This window comes from Drosophila ficusphila, unplaced genomic scaffold (assembly GCF_018152265.1).
Source record: "Drosophila ficusphila isolate 14025-0441.05 unplaced genomic scaffold, ASM1815226v1 contig_791, whole genome shotgun sequence".
In the NCBI taxonomy this organism is placed as follows: Eukaryota; Metazoa; Arthropoda; class Insecta; order Diptera; family Drosophilidae; genus Drosophila; species Drosophila ficusphila.
Genome location: NW_025064737.1, coordinates 15,170,605 through 15,190,373, shown reverse-complemented (window position 1 = coordinate 15,190,373; position 19,769 = coordinate 15,170,605). Strand labels below are relative to the sequence as shown.

Sequence of the window (19,769 nt, the reverse complement as noted above, 5' to 3'; positions counted from 1 at the left end):
CCAAAGACAAGATAGAGTTACATTCTGATATGCTAAGCACTTTATATAGCTTTTTAAAAAATGAAAGCCCCACATAAAAACGATATTTATACAACCTACATAAATTGTTTGCATACATAATATTTCGCTGATGTTGCATTTAAGGCAACGAAGTCGAAACCCTTGAGCTGAACTCTCCTACACCTGACCTTCGAAATCTGAAGTGGGATTTACCTTTGGCCCCTCGAATGCTGGAGTGCACTTTGTTCCAGGGCAACGCCACGCCCTTATCAATGGGCAATCGTTAAATGTCATGTTCAATGCCCTCGGAAAATGCCAGGGAAACGGAGCGGACTCTCTGGCACGGAAAATGCCACAATTTGTATGCATTATGCTCGCTACGAGTAACAGATACTGCCGGAGATATTGCAAAGGCTTCATGGCGCTTGCCGCAGCAGAACTAAGCCAAAAATGCCACAAAACATTTACCATATATCATGCATTTTTACGTACACTTTTAGCCACTTGCTGTCTCAATCTCCGTCTCTCTTTCTCCTGCACTATCTCTTTCTCTCTTTCTCGCTCTAAGCCCGGTTCTTCTCACTGTGTTGTAATTTACACATGTAGTCGGCGGGACTCTCGCACAACTCTTGTGGCTGCTGCAAGTCCTTGGTCCGTTTATCTGGCAAAAGCTCTGCGGGTAAGCCGGCCTCAACTGGCTCTATCTGCTCTTCCGGCCCCCTTTTCCTTCCACCCCTCTCTTTCCACCGCACACGCTGCGTATGCGTAATATTTGATGCTTTAAAGTCCTTTTGGGGAGCGACTGTTGTGTGTTTACTTCCCGCCTGGTTTCGACCTGGCCCACGAACAAAAAGATTTTTAAGATTTATCGATTTATTTTGCTTTTGTGAATGCCATTGTGCGTGGACGTGTTTTTGTGTGGGTTAAGCTGTTTATGGTCCCTATATTGTTGTTGCAAGAAAGTATGCTCTAAACAATTTACTGCTAAATTGATGAAATAAATTTTCCAACACACTTATTTCGGCGTATTACGTTTTCTTCTTTTTTTTTCTCGCTTTGAGTATATTTTCCTTTGGCCCAGGGGTTTATTATTCTATTTTTCCGGGAACTGTTTGTTATGACGGTTTTTGCTGGCGACAACTGAACGCCAAGGAAATCGGATTTTAGTTTGGGTTTGCTTTTGCTTCCTTTAACAAAAATTTGGAGAAATCTCTCGATGATCAATTTTTAAATTTTCAAATTTTGATGTGGTAAAATCAGCCATAGTGTTGTTGCTGCGAAATTAACTTTCTTTTCTCGCACAATAAAAAGCACTTGTGGCTCTTGAAAGCCTCAGCAAATGTGTGCAGTAAAACTACGAGCTCTAAACCTTTGCCACACTTTATTACGACTACCAGGATTTTATCCCATTCCCCTTGCACAATTCCCCTCTGTCTGGATGGCACTTTTTCTAGTGCTTGTAAATTATACTTGAGTGACATTTAGTCGTCATCAGCAACGGAAGAAGCAAAGTGCAAGCCAGGACGGGAATGGCATCCATTTCCCCTTCTCTACCAGACATCTAAGTCCTGAGATATGCAGAGAAAAAAATATTAAAAGTTTTATATTAACAAAGTTTTCAAGCTTAAGAAGAATTTTAAAGAATCGCTTTTAACAATGGATTTAAAATTATTTTCGTAAGGTTTGCCTTCATGTTTTAAATATAAGAATTCTTCTATTTAATTTTTCATAATATATGAGAATGTTTCTTATTAATTAATTAAGCAATGTTATCATCATACGTACAAGTATACTCGTTGGACTTTTTATGTCTCATGTACAAATGCTGCCCGTGTCTGTATCCCATCCTCTGACAATTGCCAGCCTTACATCTTTCTCTTGCCTCGTCCTGTCTGTCCTTTTGTCCCATTTTCTTGCTGGCAGACATATCAATTTGACCTCGGCTAAATACTCGGCATGCGATGAGAGTCCAGGGCCAGGTATATTGGCCTCTGGCCCAACTCAATGTCTCTGCCCTGGGAATTTTTAATGATTTTCCCACAATTTCTTGGGAGACCTTCTTCATTCGTTTCTCTGCCTTTCCTTTGTTGGCAAACATTTTTCTTGTCCTACACTTTAAGCTGGCCATTATTAAAATGGCTGATAACAGTTTTGGCTGCAAGCCCAAAGTCAAACACAGGACCCAACCGCACACATGGATACGGATATGCCTGGGAGCTGTCTGGACTTGTCCTTTTGGTGCGATGAACTTGTCCTTTTTCCCAGCTTTCTCCCAGCTTTTTTGCATAGAGTCTTGACTTTGCTGCGCCGGCAACTTTCGACATGCGAATGGAGCATGGAGAATGGCGAATGGCTCTGGCTGTCTGAAGAGGCTCTGCAAGGTCAGCTACATTTTGTTGGCCTGCCACAATGTTCCCCTTTTTTGCTGCCCATTTTCTGGTCGACCACAAAACGTGATAAAGTCAATAACTAAACCAATTTTACGTTAAATTTCCATAGAGCAAAGAGTAATAAAAAGTTGTTGGCCTTTGCCGATATTGGCGGTCAATTAAAATGGCGGCCTGATTGAAATTCCAATTTGCCGAGAAAACGAACACAACGTATGAAGTTGAGTGCTTATTGCCTTTAAAGCTGGCCCTGTTTTGTTTTCCATTTTCCTTTGGCAACCACAACAAAGTGTTAGAGGGGCAGGTTAATTGATACACAGACACCGCAGATTGAACATCTCCCCTAACTTTCCCCAAACCGAAATTCCCATCAGCACTCCCTCCATTTCGTAGCGTGTGCGTGAAACCTTTTGAAATATTCATGAAATCAATTTCGAGGCGTGCCCCGGCAGCTCACTAATCTCGCACGGATCGGGCTTACTATATATATGCGTGCGAGTGTGTGCCGGCGATTATATCAAAATATGGCTATGGTTATTGCTTTCTCTGCAGAAGGGCAACTTTTCCTGCACTTTGCGTAAGCTCTAATGGGAAAATAGAGCCAGCTGGGCCGAAAGTGGAGATATATTTTTCACACTTCGCTTGCTTTAAATGTAACCTGAATTTAAGTTTTTGAGAGAAGGGTCAATTAACTTCAAAGGCTGTAATAAATTAGACTAATTTAATTGTTTAGCAGTTTGAATTCAAAGGGTAGAGTAAATGATTTAATGGTGAAATATTGAATGAAGAAAGCAAACAAATATTTAACAAGTTGCTTTAAGTTGTTAGCATTCTTTTTACTTGGTGCTTTGTGTAACTTTTAGATTACCGCGCTTATTTAATATTGGTTTAGTTAACTTTGAAAATCGAAACCGAACAAGGGATGCAGTTACTTAGAGGACTTTATCACATGCAGTTTGAGGTACACTAATCCAAAATTGGACATCTTTAAGAAAAGTTATGGGCTTGTTGCTGGATTTAGTGCATTTCCCAAATAAGCTTTATGGGGTCTGAGGTGTCTCCTCCACTTCTGACTCAAAACAAAATGTTAAAGCAGTGATTGTATGGGTAACCTTCATTTTTTTTATTTTATTTTATCAATTTGGCAACACCTCCGGCAGTGATTAATAAAAGCCAGAAACCCACATCTCACATATCATTTAACACGAAAAAATCGGAATTCCCCAACAGCTGTTGCCACATTAGCCGCAGGCTGCGAAGGGCTCAGAGTGGATATTCGGCCCCCTTTTCGACAACCACGCCCCTGTCAGACGGACCCACATCCTTTCGCTTTCGCTTTCAAAGTAGCCTCTACCAGCTGCTGTGGCTAAGCGCAAAATTAAGCAAATTAAAAGCCGCACCGAGAGCAGCTGCATAACTCGTGTGTGGGCCATTTTCTATGCCCGGCTAACGTGGCAGGACAACAAGGAGCACTGGAAAAAACGAAACCGCAGCCGCAACCCTCCGCTCGACTCAGGGTCACCTACAGAAAAATTTCACCAGGCCAAACAAAAAAGAGAGGGAAAAAAATGTACTGGGTTGGCGGGGAGAACACAAAAAATACAGAGGAAAATGCCATTGAAAAATGTTCGCTTTGCCGGGCATTTTCAGATTTTCATCAAGCTCGCCTCCCGCCCACTCAGTCGCCCTTTTTCCCGCCCCCTCTACACTCGCAAAATCAGCGCATAAAAGCCGCGTATGTGTTTTCTATGTGTGTGTGGGTGGGAGCGGTGAGCGGCCAAAAGGCTGCCAAAAACATTTAAATTAAAATTTCTCTATATATACATAGGTCTATAAACGTATACATTTTTGGGAGTGCGGCTATACTATATATATATATGTATATGCGATTCGGTGAACGTGAACGAAAAATTTCATGGCCTCCGCTGGCATTAACTGTTATGGAACTGGGCAATAGGCGGTGGGCGGTGGGCGTGTACGCTGGCGTAGGCGTGGCCATGTAAGCCGTTTAGCGCTCTTTGATGGCAGCAGCAAAAAATTTATGGCTTGCTTTTAGGCGTACGAGCCATCATCAGCGGGCCGAAAATCGAAATCTGGGCCCAGACAATTGGGCAATATCGAGAAGTGCAGGCGGCCCGAAACGCAAGGCAAACACAAGCGGCAAACAAATGACAGTTTAAAGTGTCTCCACACACAGGCGTAAACTATTACCAAGGCCCAAACGCACACACACACACACACACACACACAAACGATCGAATGGAGAGCCAAAGGGTTGTAGGAGCTAGCACTTTGGGTGCATGTTTAATGGCATTTGTTGCTAATCAATGAATAATTTATGTGCCAAGGTTTTGCCACTGGCCAATGCACACTACCACACACCCTTAAGCGGTTATATAGTGCGTGTGTGTTACATAGTATGATTTCCTTAAAGGAGAAATAAAAGATTTAACACTGAGTAATAGTAATAGTACGAATAATACTGTATAATTTTTTAAAAAGTGTTTTTTATATGAATTACCAATAAATGAGTAATGGTTTTTACTTTTTTCTTAGAACTATTCTTTTCTTTTCGTAGAAGAGTTTTACTTGAATTATTTTTGTAAGACATCGATTTCAGTTTCACAAATACACTACCATAATACCATTCATAATACGAGAGGGCATTGTAATTTTGGTCTTGTTTATTTTCTGTTGGCCCAAAGAGGGTTGTTACATGGCGAGGCCCTAAAATGTTGTTGGGCGTCAGCTTTACACATTCCCGCCACTTGTTTGGGCCTGAATGTTGCACGTTTCACTCCGCTGCAGCCAACTGCAGGCTGATGTTTTAGTCGTGTCGCATTTAATATGCAACTTTTAATAGTGCAATTATTATTTGCATGTTGTAATAGCTTTTTTACATACCCGCTCGCCGGGAGTTCGTTCAAAGAGTTCCGTCAAAGAAACCGAAAAGGAAAAAGAGCTCAAAGGAAACCCGGAAAACTTCATCGCCGACCCTCTGGAGACAGTTTCGAACGCAAGCCAACGCGGTTTTTTTCATTAGAATAATGTAACGAACCCAGAGCGTGTGAGCATATCGATCGATTCGGCCCAACTATTTAGCCATTCAAGTATTCAACATGCTGGTAAATATTTAACTGGCACAACAACACCGGGTTCAAGACGAAAAGACATTAGGCTAAAAGTGTCGCTGGGGCATAACAATTTTCCAGCAATTAATCTTGATAAAGGCTTTTCAGCCAGTGCCATAAACACGGCTATAATCATAACTAACACAAGGCTCTTGCCAACTACAAAACACATATAAATTGGCAGGGAAAAACTTTTAGACAAAAGCGAATGCCCCCCCTACACCCGCACACAGATACGATGTGTGATTGTGTGGTGGCAATGTGTGTGTGTTGGTGTGTAAGTGTGAGTGTGTGTCTGGCATTTAACCGTTAGATAAATGTTGACGAGGTCAATGGGCAGCAAGCGGAAGTTATAGTCCTATATCCGGACGCAAGTCGTTGGGCGACACGTACAAATAAACTGGGGGCAACTCGACAAGATGCCCCTCCGGCCACCAGTCAACTTTGGCCCATTAGCAGCGGGCCAAGGCGAAGAACAGGGAACAGGCAGCGCTTTTGGCCAGGAGGCTTTAGCTGCATTACGTGCCCGGACCAATAATCTCTGTCAACATCAATTTGCCCCGCCGAACAACTGAAACTAATTAAATGGTGTCCCATAAATTGCACATTAAAGCAAATTTATTGCAATCCCGAACCAGCGCCGAAATCGAAGTTATTGCCAAAGTCGCGAGACGTTTAATAAACTTTGTGGCAGCGCGAACGTGTCGCGATCGTTGGCCAACGACCGATTGTGATTTATCGTGGGTGTTCCGCTGGAATTGGATGCTTAAGCGAGAGCAGGTGGAGATTTGGAGGAGTTCAAAGTGGAGTTCCAACATCCGAGACACGTAGACTAAACTGACAAGGAATTTAATTATTTTTGAATTATGGACTTGCGGGCTTACCGAACAAGATGCGATGTCTGGGAGCCATCGATATATTATATTAATATTTTATTAAAAGTAAATCTCTATAAAATAATTTTTTACTTTTCTTTTACAAGATTTAGCATATTTTTATTATGTTTACTTTTTAATTCTGGCTTTCTTCTCCCAAAACTTGATTGCCCCAACTGGTTAACGAACGCTTTTGAACTTTAGTTGTCGGGGTTTTCCCTCCGTCAACTTGATTTCTGGCTGCCTTTGATTTGAGGTCCTGGCATTAGCCCAGAATTTTGCCACCTCCTGCTGTTTCCGCCGGCTCACAACAATTTGGGCTAACGATGTCCGTGAGCAATGAAAGAAAAATATTTCCCAGACACACCGGCACGTGTCTGCAGCGATCCATAACGTTTGCGTTGTGTTCGTTCGACTTTCGGCCCGGGTTTATATTTCACTCATATGTCGCTGCAGGCTTTGCATTCTTGATTCCCATGTACCTCTGAATGATTTATACATTTTTTGGTTGAATTTCCCAACATGGTTTTAAAAACAACCCTTTTGCGGTTGGATTAAAATGGGTAACCGCAGGAAAGTTGTCTGGTCTGGAGTTGTAGTGAAATCAGTTTGACATTATCATTGCAAGTGCAGGCCGGAGTTCAACGAGTACGTTCCTCTGAGCGACTTCTGTCAATTACCATTGGATGGCAGCTGTCTTCTTCCGCTGCTCCTCGTCCTTCCGCTTTTCATTTGCCCTCTGCTGGCAAAAAAAAAAAAAAAAGAAAACAGCAAGGACTCTTTTTTGAGGGTTGCCTGTCTTGTCTAACTGTCTCTGTTGATTGTATGTTATTTTAGCTGCTCCCCATGTTGATGTTCTTGTTGTTGTTGTTGTTGTTGTTGTGGGCGCTGTCTGTCTTGTTATTGGATTTAACGAAGTGCACTGCATAACGCGCATACGACATGTGGGCCCATTCCCAGGCAGTGTTTTTGTAAAGTCATGCAATTCATATTTCAGGGGTCCTGCAGGAAGTAACTTTAATTGCGATTATTTAACGAAAAGCTATTATAAGAGACAAGGGCATTTCAAAGTCGAAGTGCAAATAACGCGAATGATTAGTAAAAAAAAGTATTGAAATTTCCTAAAAGTAACATAATAAAAAAGAGGAATAATGAACAAAAATATAATAACCATTAATTACTTGAAATAAAAATGTGTTTTAAATATTTAACTAAGAAAATGTCAGCACTGTTATGTGCGTTTTGAATAGGATGATTTAAAAAATGCAACTATTGTATATCATATTTTTAAGCACATCCTTAAAGCCTTCTTATTCTTTTTTCAATCATGTGTCAAGACAATCTAGGATCAGAAATTTCCCCCTGCTTAGATTAAATTTCCCCTCCGACTGTAATTCAACCTAAAGCAACCACACATCACGCATACGCCCTGTTATCCAGCTTTGCAGCGCTCACCCGTCTGTTTCAAGCTGCCTGCCCCTCACAGCTTGATGCATTTGCTGTGCGGTTTTCTTTTCTGCGACTGTGACACAAAGTTGATACTGGTAGGTGGCAACACGGATACATCCAACTGTGCGCCGCACCACTGAAATGTCTGCTCTTCAGCCACCGCTCGTCATCAGAGTGGTGGAGTGGGAAGGGGGAAACATTGTCACGTGGTTTTTGTATTTAGTTGTGTCCTCCACGACGGCAGCCTGCTGTTCTCCACCTGTCGCCGCAGCAACAGAAGCGGCAGCAGCTCCCAACAGCTCCAGAAGCTTTTTCTTTGCGGTGACTGCAACCACTCGTATGACTTCCCATTCACATTCCCATCCACATTCAAACTCACACCAGTGCAATAAATTCGCCAGCCCGAGATACGTTTTGTGTGCCATTGTCGAGGGGTTTTCCATTGTGCCACAAACACAGATACACCGCCCATCTGTGTGAGTGGATGGGTGGCTGTAGTTATCCTGATGCGAAAGTCTATGTGGTAGTTGAGCCGGCATTGTTTTGTTTGCCACTGCGACTACTTCGCTCCCTTTGTTGTGCCGGGAAATTGAAATAAATGTATGTGTAAATGCGTCAAAATTAAGTTTATTTCTTTTCGCTGTAGCTTTTTAAATGTCTTTGCCAGTGACAAGTGTCAATTAGAAAAAGTTCAATTACATTAAGCCGCGCAGGGAGCAAACAACAACAAGTGGGGGCATTGTTATAGGCAGCGCCACGGAGGCATGAAGGATATCCAGCGAGTCATTGTCAGTGTCGATGCTTTTGCCTTTGTGTGCGGAACAAAGAAACAACAGACAGATGTACGGGCATGCGAATGGAATTGGGACAACTCGGGCGTAGTTTTGAGTACGTAATAAAAGCATATAAATTGGCTAGAGGCCTACACCAAAGTGCTTAATTATCTACCAACGGATGGAAATTCAGTAGCAGTAAAAGAAGTATACTTGGCAGAATAATATTTAAAATATATCACAAATAAGTAAACAATAACAACATCTAGAAATATTCCTAAAGCAAATTTAATTTTAGGCTTTTTCCTTTAAGAGTTATTAGTTTTTGATAACCAAATGAGAAATGGGCTTTCGAAATAATATGTTTTCATCTTTGAAGTGCAGAAAACTGTCATATCTGAAGTCTAATTGCACAGCTTAGTCCTTTCAACAGCTCTTTTGGACATTTAAATTCCTACCACCACAGCAATTGACAAGGCCAATTAACTTGGCTTGCTCGTATTCATTTCAAAATGTTTAGCTACGCAGCCAATTTTGTCCATTTGGCCCCCGAAAAGCTTTTCAAATGTGGCTTAATCTTGGGATCCTGTGACGAAACATGTCATTCATTCACGACCAATCTGCTAATGAAATAAAATATTAATTAAGAAACTCCAGACGGCAGACACTGATGTAGATAGAAGTAGTGGGAATGGCCAGAACATCGCATCATCAGTGGACATTTTGAGCTGTCGTTTGGGTAATTGTAATGTTTGGCATGCAATTAAGCAAATGATGAATGAATCATTCAGCGTCGAAGAGTCGAGCTATGTTGTCTGGAGTTGAGACACAGACACAGACAAGTTGACACTGCGCCAAGTTGGCCAAGTGCGTTAACATGGCGTATGCGCAATAATTTAGTGCAGAGCAAACAATTCGCTCGCAGCAACGACGTGTTTAGTCAGCAGACACCGGACACTAGCTGGCGTTTATAATTTGATCATTATTTATATTTAAATAGGCTTCCCCCCCACACACACACGCACCCAAAACACATCTGTTCGCTGTTTTTTCTATACATTTTTTTTGCTGCTCGTATCGCTTGTTTGCTTTGTTGTTTTGCTGGCCTGGCTAACAACAAATTGAAGGGAAATGATTCCATTTCATGCTAGATTAAACATGTGTCCACATAATTTATCGATTATTTATCATGTGGTCCGCTACGGGTGTGCTCTGTGCGGACAAAGTGAAGTGAAGCCAGAGGGCCCAGGCCACTGACATGGCTCTCTGTTTGCGGGAAAACTGGGTGCTGGGTGTTCAGAGAAGGAAGGGGGTGGGAAAGTGGGTGGTTGCCTCCGTGCGTAGGCCTTTTGCGGCCACATTGCGCACACAAGTGCAAAATTAGAAACAAAAGCTCTGCCAAAGGCGCTCACCACTTACCCTCTGCGGCAGCAAGTGAAGTTCGATGTCGGTTGCCATCCAAGGCACTTGTCGCTCCAATCCGGCCGAGTGCCCCAAGGACATCAGTGGGTATGCTGGCAACACAAGTCACAGCCAGCTCTGTCCTGTCACACAACTCAAATATGTCGGAAAATGGGTCACTGCATCTCATACAGCCGTATATTATTGATGGATTTGATTGCCGCTTCAAAAGAAGTCACTTTACTTTCTATTTTTGTTTAATGTGACGTATATTTTATAAAATACCATTTCCGTCAAAGTTAGTTTAATAAAAATGTGAAGTGTCCTCTGCCAAAGTCACGAAAGGAAATTCTCAATTTTATGATTGTGAATTAGTTAAGCTGAAATAAATTTTTTTTTTCAAAGGAAAAAAATGTATTATCATAAAATTGTGATACAATAATTTCACCCTTTTCCTTTGCATTCCTGCATTTCGATTATCTAATTTTTTTTAAAGAAGTTTTAAGGATTTTTTTGAGCTTGCCAGGGTAATTGAATCTTCGATCACAGACCTGCTTTTTTATTTTCTGACACTGTGTTTGTTTTTTCTCTGGCTTTTTTCAATCCCGACGCAATTGCCAATGCATTTTTACCGCATAAACACACTCGCACTGGGCGTGGAACCACCGGGCAGCACAACACGAAAATGGCGGCCATTTTGTAATCCGCATGTGGCTGGGTAATCACCCCTAAGCTCCGCTTTTCCACTATTCCCTGGCCATTGGTCCTTTAGTCCGTTAGTCCTTTAGGCCCCCCGCAGGATTCCCAGAATGCCCTCTCCCCGCTCCACACGTGCGACGGATTTGGCCGGGTTTGCTGCAAGGATTTTTTTCCCTGTTTTGTTTTGCAGCATTATGTGGTTGCTTGTCGCTGCATTTTCCCCCTGCATATTTGGTTTCCCAGCACCATTGCCATCGCCAACGCCATCGCCCTTTTCCCGCTATCTCCATTTCTCTATGAATGTTGTGATTTTAGTTGGGCGATTTTCGGGCATTTTTGGTTTTCATTTTTCGGGCCGCAAACAGCCGCAGATCGATCGATATTTTAAAGCTTAGCCAAATGGTGCGAGTGCAGGCAACGCTGGTCAGCTTTTGGCTAATTAGAGCCGGGGGCAGCCGAAGCTCTTCGCTGGCCAAAAAGTAGCCACATTTATCAAAGGGAAATTGGTTGAATGGCTGCCAAAAATATGAGGGATTTTCCTAGTTGCTGGCACAAACAACTTTATCAACAACTTCAACAACTTCATACTCCTCTTTCGGGTGTGTGTGTATGTGTGGCGTAATGCAATTGTTGAACACTTTTTGACAAATTGTTGCGGCAGCCACTTGAAAATCAATTTGCCAGCTAAATTGACTTCCATTCTCAGCCAAGAAATCTTTCTGCCAGCACAGCGAAGAGAACTTAGAAGCAAAACTTGCCAACTTGCAGTGAATCCTTTCTCATCGTATTTCCTTTTTTACCAATCTCCTTTTCAGATGGCGAAATCCTGCGTGTGTTGGTGAACAGCTCGGCCCAAATCAAATGCGATGTGGGCTCCAGCCAGGCCGATGACAAAGTGCTGCTGGTTGTTTGGTACAAGAATAATTTACCCATTTACAGGTAGGTCAATCTGGGCATCGTGTGTGTCGCTATCTTTTCTCAATCCCCCAAACCTGAATCCTTTGACAGCTACGACACACGTGGCGCCCACGCAGGGACTCCGTCTCACTGGCGAGATGAGGAGGTCCTCGAGGATCGGGCCCTCTTTCTCACGCACAAGGAGCCGGCGGAATTGATTATAAATCCGGTTAAGGTAAGGACCTTCGCTCCGTTCGCCGCGAATTTCGCGAGTGTCAACAGCGCGGCGCTCTATAATTGGAATTTCATTTCAGGAAAAGGATGCGGGCAACTTTCGCTGTCGCGTGGACTTCAAGCTTTCGCAGACCCGCAACAGCAACGTCAATTTGGAGGTTGTCGGTGCGTATACCCAGAACCGAAAGATGTCTTAAATCCAATCTATTTTGCATGCCCCACGCTTCAATGGGTGCCTGATGGGACCTAACTATTTTTTAATTATAACAAGCCGGCATAAATTTAAATTTTACTTAAAGGGTAGAGTTTCATACTAAAGCGTTGATCGATAGATAAAAAACTGAAATGTATCTAATTGAATTATAGCATTAGTAGTAGTTCAAATTTTTTTTTGCTGTATGTCAATACATTTAAAGAGCAAAGAAATAGTTTAAAATGGGCAATTTCTTTAATTTGACAACGTATAAATTTAGATATAGAATATCTAAGCAATTTTTGAACATCCTCTTTAGTTTCCAGCAATCAATTTTGTTCTGTAATATAAAAAAATATGTATCATAAATGTTTAAATAGTTTATTAGTTAACAAAACAACATAGTAAAAACAACCTTTTTATAGTTAAGACTTCTACAGCCCGTGTATATTTGATTTAAAAGAAATCAAAATTGCCGAACTGTTTGCCCCGAAGCAAAGTTAAATAAAAATCAGATCCTTTTCTGTTTGTCCAGCCCAAATCCCAATTAAAAATTTTCCACTTCAGCCATTTGAAATAAAAAGAGCCATTAATAAATACATATACAAAATACGTGCATATAAAATCAACATACGCATAAATAAATAAATATGGCCAGCCAGAAACGATTATAAAAGCAATTAATATTTGTTTCTTTCTCGCACACATATACACAGATACACACACAGAGCCAAACGGGTTGAACATAAATTAGCTGAAATGATTTTTCGGTTAGCCGCAAAACTTACAATTTATTATGCTAGCTGTACGCGTTAGGCGTTGTATAAATTTTCCCTTGCACTTGACAATGCCAAATTGTTTCTGATTTGCGGTTGCTGCAACTTCATTGTAAATGATCAGAATACACCCAATTTATAAATGTTTAACTATTTAATATTATATAACATTTTCAGTGCCGCCGACGCAGCCGATTATCTTCAACGAGCGTCGATTGAGAATCGATTCGAGGGCAGGTCCTTATGAAGAGGGTGGCAGCCTGGAAGTGACCTGCGTTGTCTACGGAGGTAAGTCACATTACTGCTAATTAAAACTTCCAGGAAACAGATGGTGGGCATCGAATTTCCAGTGAAATAAAATATTAATTGCCGGCCCCACTAAATGCAATCAATAATTAAACTTTACAAGTGGTGGTAAAAACATAAAAGTATCCGGCACGAACACAATCAAAAATTAAAATCGGGGTGAGTAACTAAGGATTGTGGCATGCAAACAAAAGGCACGAGCATAAACAACAAACCATAAATAAGCCAAACCGCCAGCCAGCTGAAATGTAAAGTTCAATTGTAAAGAAGGCGAATACAAATGTCAGTGAAACAGGAGCCAATTGAAAGGCTAGTGGAGAAAACTCTCCCTGGGTGCCAAGTTAATTTCGCAAATGTGTCGCCTTAACAAAAGGATTAAGAGCGCTCGAGAGCAAGAAGAAGTCAAAGGGGAAAAGTGGAAAAGTAGGAGAAAAGCCGGAAAATTGTGTGAGGGCCGCGAAAGTCAACAGGCTTTTGTTATCGATGATTCCCAAGGTGGTTCGCTCACAAAGGTTGTACAGAGAAAATAATCTTAATTTAAGAGGAACTTTTTAAATTATTACTATAAGTACTGCAACGGTTTAAAACACGGATTATAACTTGAAAATAATACCTTCTTTCACATAATACTCTTGATCAGAAAATTTTTGAAGCAAAAAGAGTAATTGCAGGTAAAAGATTCTGCAATGCAACCAAACCCTTAATTTTGTATGGTGTACCCACACAAAAACCCTTAACTCAACTGATGTTAATGAGAACCAAAATAAAGATTGGTTGAGCGAAAATAATCCCAGAGAAATGCGAGGCTGCCAACGGATTCAGTCAAGTTCGAGAGTTGGGAATTGAGAATCCAGAGCAGTTTCCCCTCCAAAAGTCGTTACAGTGCCCGACATAAGTATGTCAGCGGGCAGTGAGAATCGCGTGCTTTATCGCTGCGTACTTCCCACGGTTTTCTGGCTTTTCTGGGTCTGGGCGGAAGCGAAACCACTTTGAATGGTTTGACATGTCAACGTTGGCATAAAATAAATCACCAAGCAAGCAAACTGCACTTGAAACTCCCGGCAACTGTTAACTGGCCAGTAGTTTTCTGGGCGGAATTTTCCGGGGGTGGTCGCGAAAGGGGTGATCCAATGGTGGTTGGGAGGTTGTTGGTGGAAAGCAGAAAAAAAAGTACGAAAATTGGGCACTCAAAATGTTGTATGTGCCAATTAAATGGGGGCAAGGAAAATGTTGCCAATGTACAAATGTGAATACATACGAGACGGGAGAAAATATCGGGGATGGGGTGGAAAAGGGGGAAAGTGGACAACCAAGTTGTTGACAAGGAAAAAGGAAGTCAGTTGATGTTGGCAAATGAGCCAGGGGGTGGGGGAGAGCAATTGAAGTACTTGAAACTTGTACAAAACGGGGGGAAGAAAGCGAGAATGTGTGGTCAGGCTCGTTGACAGTTGCAACGAACAAATTGATCCAGTTGTTGGCAAAAGTGCTGCACTTGAGGAAAATTAGTCTTCAAATAGAGCTAATTATTTGATTCTATTAATAGGCTGCAATAAATACAGTTAAATGTAGGCATATTTTGTATAAATCTAAAAAGCTTACAACAATTTATTGTCCGATTTTCTGGTTTATATGTATCTATAAATATTCTTTTTATAAAAAAGATGTATTATACATAATTGCAAATGATGAAGAATTATAACAACTAAATATAATAAATCAATATAATTGATGCATGGATTGAAACAAAAAAAACTGTTAACATTTGTTGTTTAAATGTTAGTGAGTATCTGTTTCTTGACTTGCATTTGTACTTTAAGTCTAGTAAAGATTTTTAAAGTGCACTATAAACCTGCTATCCTTTAAGGACGGTCCTTACCACTGAACATCCCAATTATTTTAAAACGACTTGGTAATGGTGTGAAATTGAAAATGCTTGCCGTCCTACTGAAATCTTAAACAGCGGGCGGAAATAGATTGCAAGCAAATGCTGACATTATGCTCGACCCCTTACCATCTCCATTTCCTTTCTTAGCTGCTTTCTGGGTTCTGGGTTCTGGGTTTGCAGTTCTCAGTTCTGGTGTGGTCAGGTCTTTGGCATTCAACATGCAATGTCCATTACAGAAATTGCAATTCTGTGGCCAAAACAAAAAGCCGGCAGTGCGGAGGGGGTGGGAGCATAAAGTGCTGAAAAAGTTGCCACTTAAACAAGTGCAATCAGCAGAAGTAAGTCAAAAGCGGCAGGCGATGAGGAAGGAGCGGCTCGGCAGGGAACTGTTCGGGTTTTTTGGTGGGTGAGGAGTAAATGCCAGCCAGTTTGGGCCTAAGAGTGTGCGAAATCGACAAAGGAGCAGTAAATTTTATTGCAGCCTAGAAGGAGGTCTACAATTGCAAATGAGCGCGACACGCCAGCCCCGAAATAGCAGCCAAAGAAACGGGGAGCGAAATGAAGTTATAAACCAGCACAGTCTGTGTGGGTAGTAAAAATTACCAATCTTCTCCCCCGGTTTTCCCCTTCCAAAATCATAAAGAATATACATTGGAACTGGGGGCAGCCATTGTGCGCCGGCAATGGAAAAGCGCAGGGGGAAATTTCGGGGGAAAAACCCTGGGTTTATGTGGCCACTAATGCATAATATTCAGCGTTGCCTTCTTTTGCACGTCATGAATTTTACACACGTTGGTTTCTGCCCCTCTGACTCTAAACCTCCCACTCGTCCTTTATCCTGGAATTCTCCGGAGCACATAGTATATTAGAAGAGCCAACTCGCGGGAAAAAACATCAACTGAACTAAGGGGTGACATGTTGGTTAGGTATTTTTGTTACCCTAGTTTCTATTGATATTAAAAGTAATTTAATAATAATTTGTAATAATTCTCCAGATAATATAGGGATATTATAAAAGCTATTCACCTACAGATTGCCGAATAATTCCTATATATTAATTCTTGTGCGGAAAACATCTTTAGCCAAAACTCTATATACCCTTTAAAATTTCCAGAATAGCATAAAGTGTGCTAAAAATGGCTTTTACCCTTCTTTCATTTTTTTCCTCTGTGTGTCAAACGGAAGTGCAGGCGTTTTCCGTTTTGGCCAAAGTGAGCGTTGGCCATATTGTTATTGTGCTTCGTGTTGTTGTTCTAGGCAGGTTGCCGAGTACAAAATTGTGTGCATTTTTATAAAAATTTCTCTCTTCACTTTCCTGCGCTGCTGTTGTTATTATTATTATTACGACTACTGTTGTTGTGGCACATTTTGGAGCACGGAAGTGCAACAATACGGGCCATGCAACAACACAAGTTATTTACTAAGCGAAAATAGGACCCACAAATGCGAGAAATACTTAAGAAGGTTGAGGGGTTAAAGAAATAGTAAAGTATTGTCTGCCACAATGGCTTGCATAATTTCAACTTCATTTATTTCTCATTTATAGTTTTCTTTCAAAGGTGACGTAAGAAGTGTTAAGCCTTGAAAGTATCCGTAATTATTTTTTACCTTGTACTCAGGGTATTTTCCATTCCTCTTAGACGAAAATTCTTTAAATGAAGTGTATTAATTTACACTTTTTGTTTTTCGTTTACTTGTTTCTATGGCTTACATCATAAACAAGGTACAAATGACAATTGAGTGTGGAGATTTCTGTTGTTCCTTAAAAAGAACCCTCGAAGTCGGCAAGCTTTAAATTTATTTTACAGCTCTCTCGGTGGACAAAAGGTCAAATGCCAAAGAGCATACAAAAGAGAAAGGGAGAGGAAAGTGAGGGGGAAAGTGAGGGGAAATGCGAACTGAATAAACAGAAAGCGTAGTAAAGAAAACAACATAAAATATATTTATGTGGCATTGCGGAGTTTCCTTCTTTACTCTTTTTGTTACTGCCACGAGTCCTAAATTTTAGCCTGTGTTTCTTCTATTCGTTGAGAGCTTTGTTTGTGTATTCCCTCCCCGGCCTCCGGTTTTTACCAGTGTATCTGTTTCACCCGAGACAAATCCAAAGCCAAAGCAGATGCACGAGATACAAAGATATGCAAAACTAAACAAGCAAATATTTTAGCATTGCATAACTAAAGCACATGGTCTAAGTTTTTATATTCATGTGGGAGGGTGTCCCCTGTTCTCTTTTGTTTGTTTTACACAGAAAACAAATTTTGTAACAGCGTAAAAGGTTGATTTGTTCTGAAAAAAAAAATTAAATCAAAAGTTGGAAAATAAGTTGAACTACTCTCACTGGCTATAAATGTTCGTTTAATCATAAAATAAATTATGGTGTGATTTAATTGTTTAATAAATAACGCTTTTAATTATATGCAACTTTTGTTTTATCGTATTATAAGACATTCTTTAAATATTAATAATGATTAACAATGATGAATCTATTTAATAGTAATAAATGTCAATATTAATATTTGATTGGTTAACATCAAAAAAAATGTATATTATTAAATTATCCAATGATGCAACTCAATTGCCTTTAATTATTCGCCACTGTGCATTTCTGTGTGATTTGAGCAAACATAACAATACGAAACCTGAAAAGAAGGACTCTTTGAGCTTTGGTAACGTGTGTGCAAAAGTGCATAAGTGAGTCCGACTTGGCTGGCAGCGGCTTTAAGTCTTCGCCGAAAGGAAACGCTAAAAACTGGCACGCATTTGAATGCTGCTGCTCATTAGGAAGTGGGTATGTGTGTGTGTAATGTGTGTTGGTTGGTGGGTGGCAGGTGGGCAGGTGCAAGCCAGGTGGACATGGCAAAGAAATGCTAATGTCGCTCTTGCCGCTGCAACTGCTTCTCTGCCGCCTGGCACAAAAACCCGTTTTTGATGCCTGCTCTAAAAATGGCAAAGCACTTGGCAAAAAAGCAAAAGGAAATAAAAGAGAAAGGAGCGTGGTTTTTAAAGGAATGATGGCAGAAATACTCTACAACAGGGATATGAGCTGAAGGAACCAACCAAAGATTCAATTGCTAAATGTAACATTTTTTGGTTAAAGAATTGAAGAATTTTCTTATATATTAGCAAGCTCCCACAGCAAGGCAATATTTTGAATTGTTCGGCTTTATTTTATCAAAGGAAATAGCCAGTTTTACTAAACTACATGCTTTGTGGAATGAAAGAATATTTTTCGCAAACGAAAATTGATTTTTTTTACATTTATTCATTTTTGCAGAAAAATTCTTTTATGACCCTTTTATACTCTTTCGAGTTTCCTTTCATAAGAGCATGAAAATGCAGGTTAAAAGAAAGAAAACCAAGGAGAAAGTGTAAAAAAGCTAGTGCAAACTTTGATGGTGTTTGTGCAAGTCAGCTGATGGTGAATGTGTGTGGAAGTTTGTGTTAGCTGTGGCACCTTATGTTGACATTAAAAAACAGCAGACATCACCAAAGCCTTGCAAGGAAACTTAAAGCACTGACTTTAAGTAAAACCCGCTTGAGTTGAATTTCCGAAATAGATTTCGGTGGCTTTAAGTGTAGAAAAGGGAGCAACAATTGCATTGCAAATCACACTTTTTACTGGGGTTTTCCTACGGCTCTCCAATAGTTTTTTGTAGTATTTCCCCATTGTATTTCCGTTGAAGGGGAGGCCAATAAATCACGAGTAACCATTAAGCCGCCTTGCTACACATGCGCTAATCTACTGCCAGCACACAGACACAGGGCCTTCTGGTAGTATGTGAAATATTTTCATAAACAACATAAAACTCGACCAAATGGCAGTTATTAATCAAAGTAATGTGCGTTTACCTCTCGTAGTATTCGCATACATATATGAAAATCTATATGTGTTTGCCTGTGCGACACATTTTTCAAACATATCAAGTGCAGTTTTTGGCCCATCCGTGGCTTAGTTTTAGTGAATTTCCAGGTGGATTTAATGGCACTTGTTCAGTCGCATTGCTTTTTATGGCTACTCATCAAGCATTTTACGTAATAACTAAGTAATAATAGAAAAATAAACAAACGACAAGCTTGCGAGAGAATTTATTTGTGTCAACGCCTCACACTGGCAGAAAATCATAAAGTGCTTTTGGTAATACATAAAATTTTATTTAATGATTCAAATTTGGAGTAGCCGAAACTTTTACATGTACTAATTAGCCGCTTGATCATCTAAATTGTACACTTGATTTAATTTTTGCGCAGTGTATTAGTCGCTCTCCTTTGAGTGAGTGACCGACCACCCGTTGCTATTAAATTAATGTGCGCTCATATACGCACACAAAAGCTAATTTCAGCGCTTGATTAAGTTGAAGTCGTTAAAAGCGGCCAAGTGCCGCACGCTGCGTATGAGTAATGTGGTTGTGCGTCTGTGTGTAGGTTTAAGTGGGATTTCACTCCCCAGCAATTGCACCGCCGTGGTGGCTAGTTAACATGCCCCACCAGCTAACTAAATTAGAGGTTCTAAGGATAGATTATAACAGGCACGACGGCTAGTCAGTCTTGTCAACATAAGAAAGGGGCATTATTATTTGTTGTAAGTTCAGAATATTACCAAGTATATATTTGAAATAAAGTACTTTTCTTAATTAAAGTATATTTATCATTGTTTTTACTATTGATTTCCAAAACTAAATTGGAGCATTTAGAGGAAAAGAAAAAAATTCGTTCTAAAATTGGACGGCTAACATTGTTTTCGGTAAACTTATTAATCTTTTATA

At 40.5% G+C, this 19,769-nt stretch overlaps 1 protein-coding gene across 2 annotated transcripts in view; it reads left to right on the top strand.

Moving 5' to 3' along the window:
* Positions 1-19,769, top strand: part of LOC108092123 (hemicentin-1) — an 82,786-nt gene that overhangs the window by 30,144 nt on the left and 32,873 nt on the right. For both annotated transcript variants that reach the window (XM_017191624.2, XM_017191623.2), the window contains exons 3-6: positions 11,531-11,654; positions 11,724-11,847; positions 11,927-12,011; positions 12,993-13,103. In XM_017191624.2, coding sequence (XP_017047113.1) covers positions 11,531-11,654; positions 11,724-11,847; positions 11,927-12,011; positions 12,993-13,103 — 444 coding nt within the window. The remainder of the gene's footprint in view (positions 1-11,530; positions 11,655-11,723; positions 11,848-11,926; positions 12,012-12,992; positions 13,104-19,769) is intronic.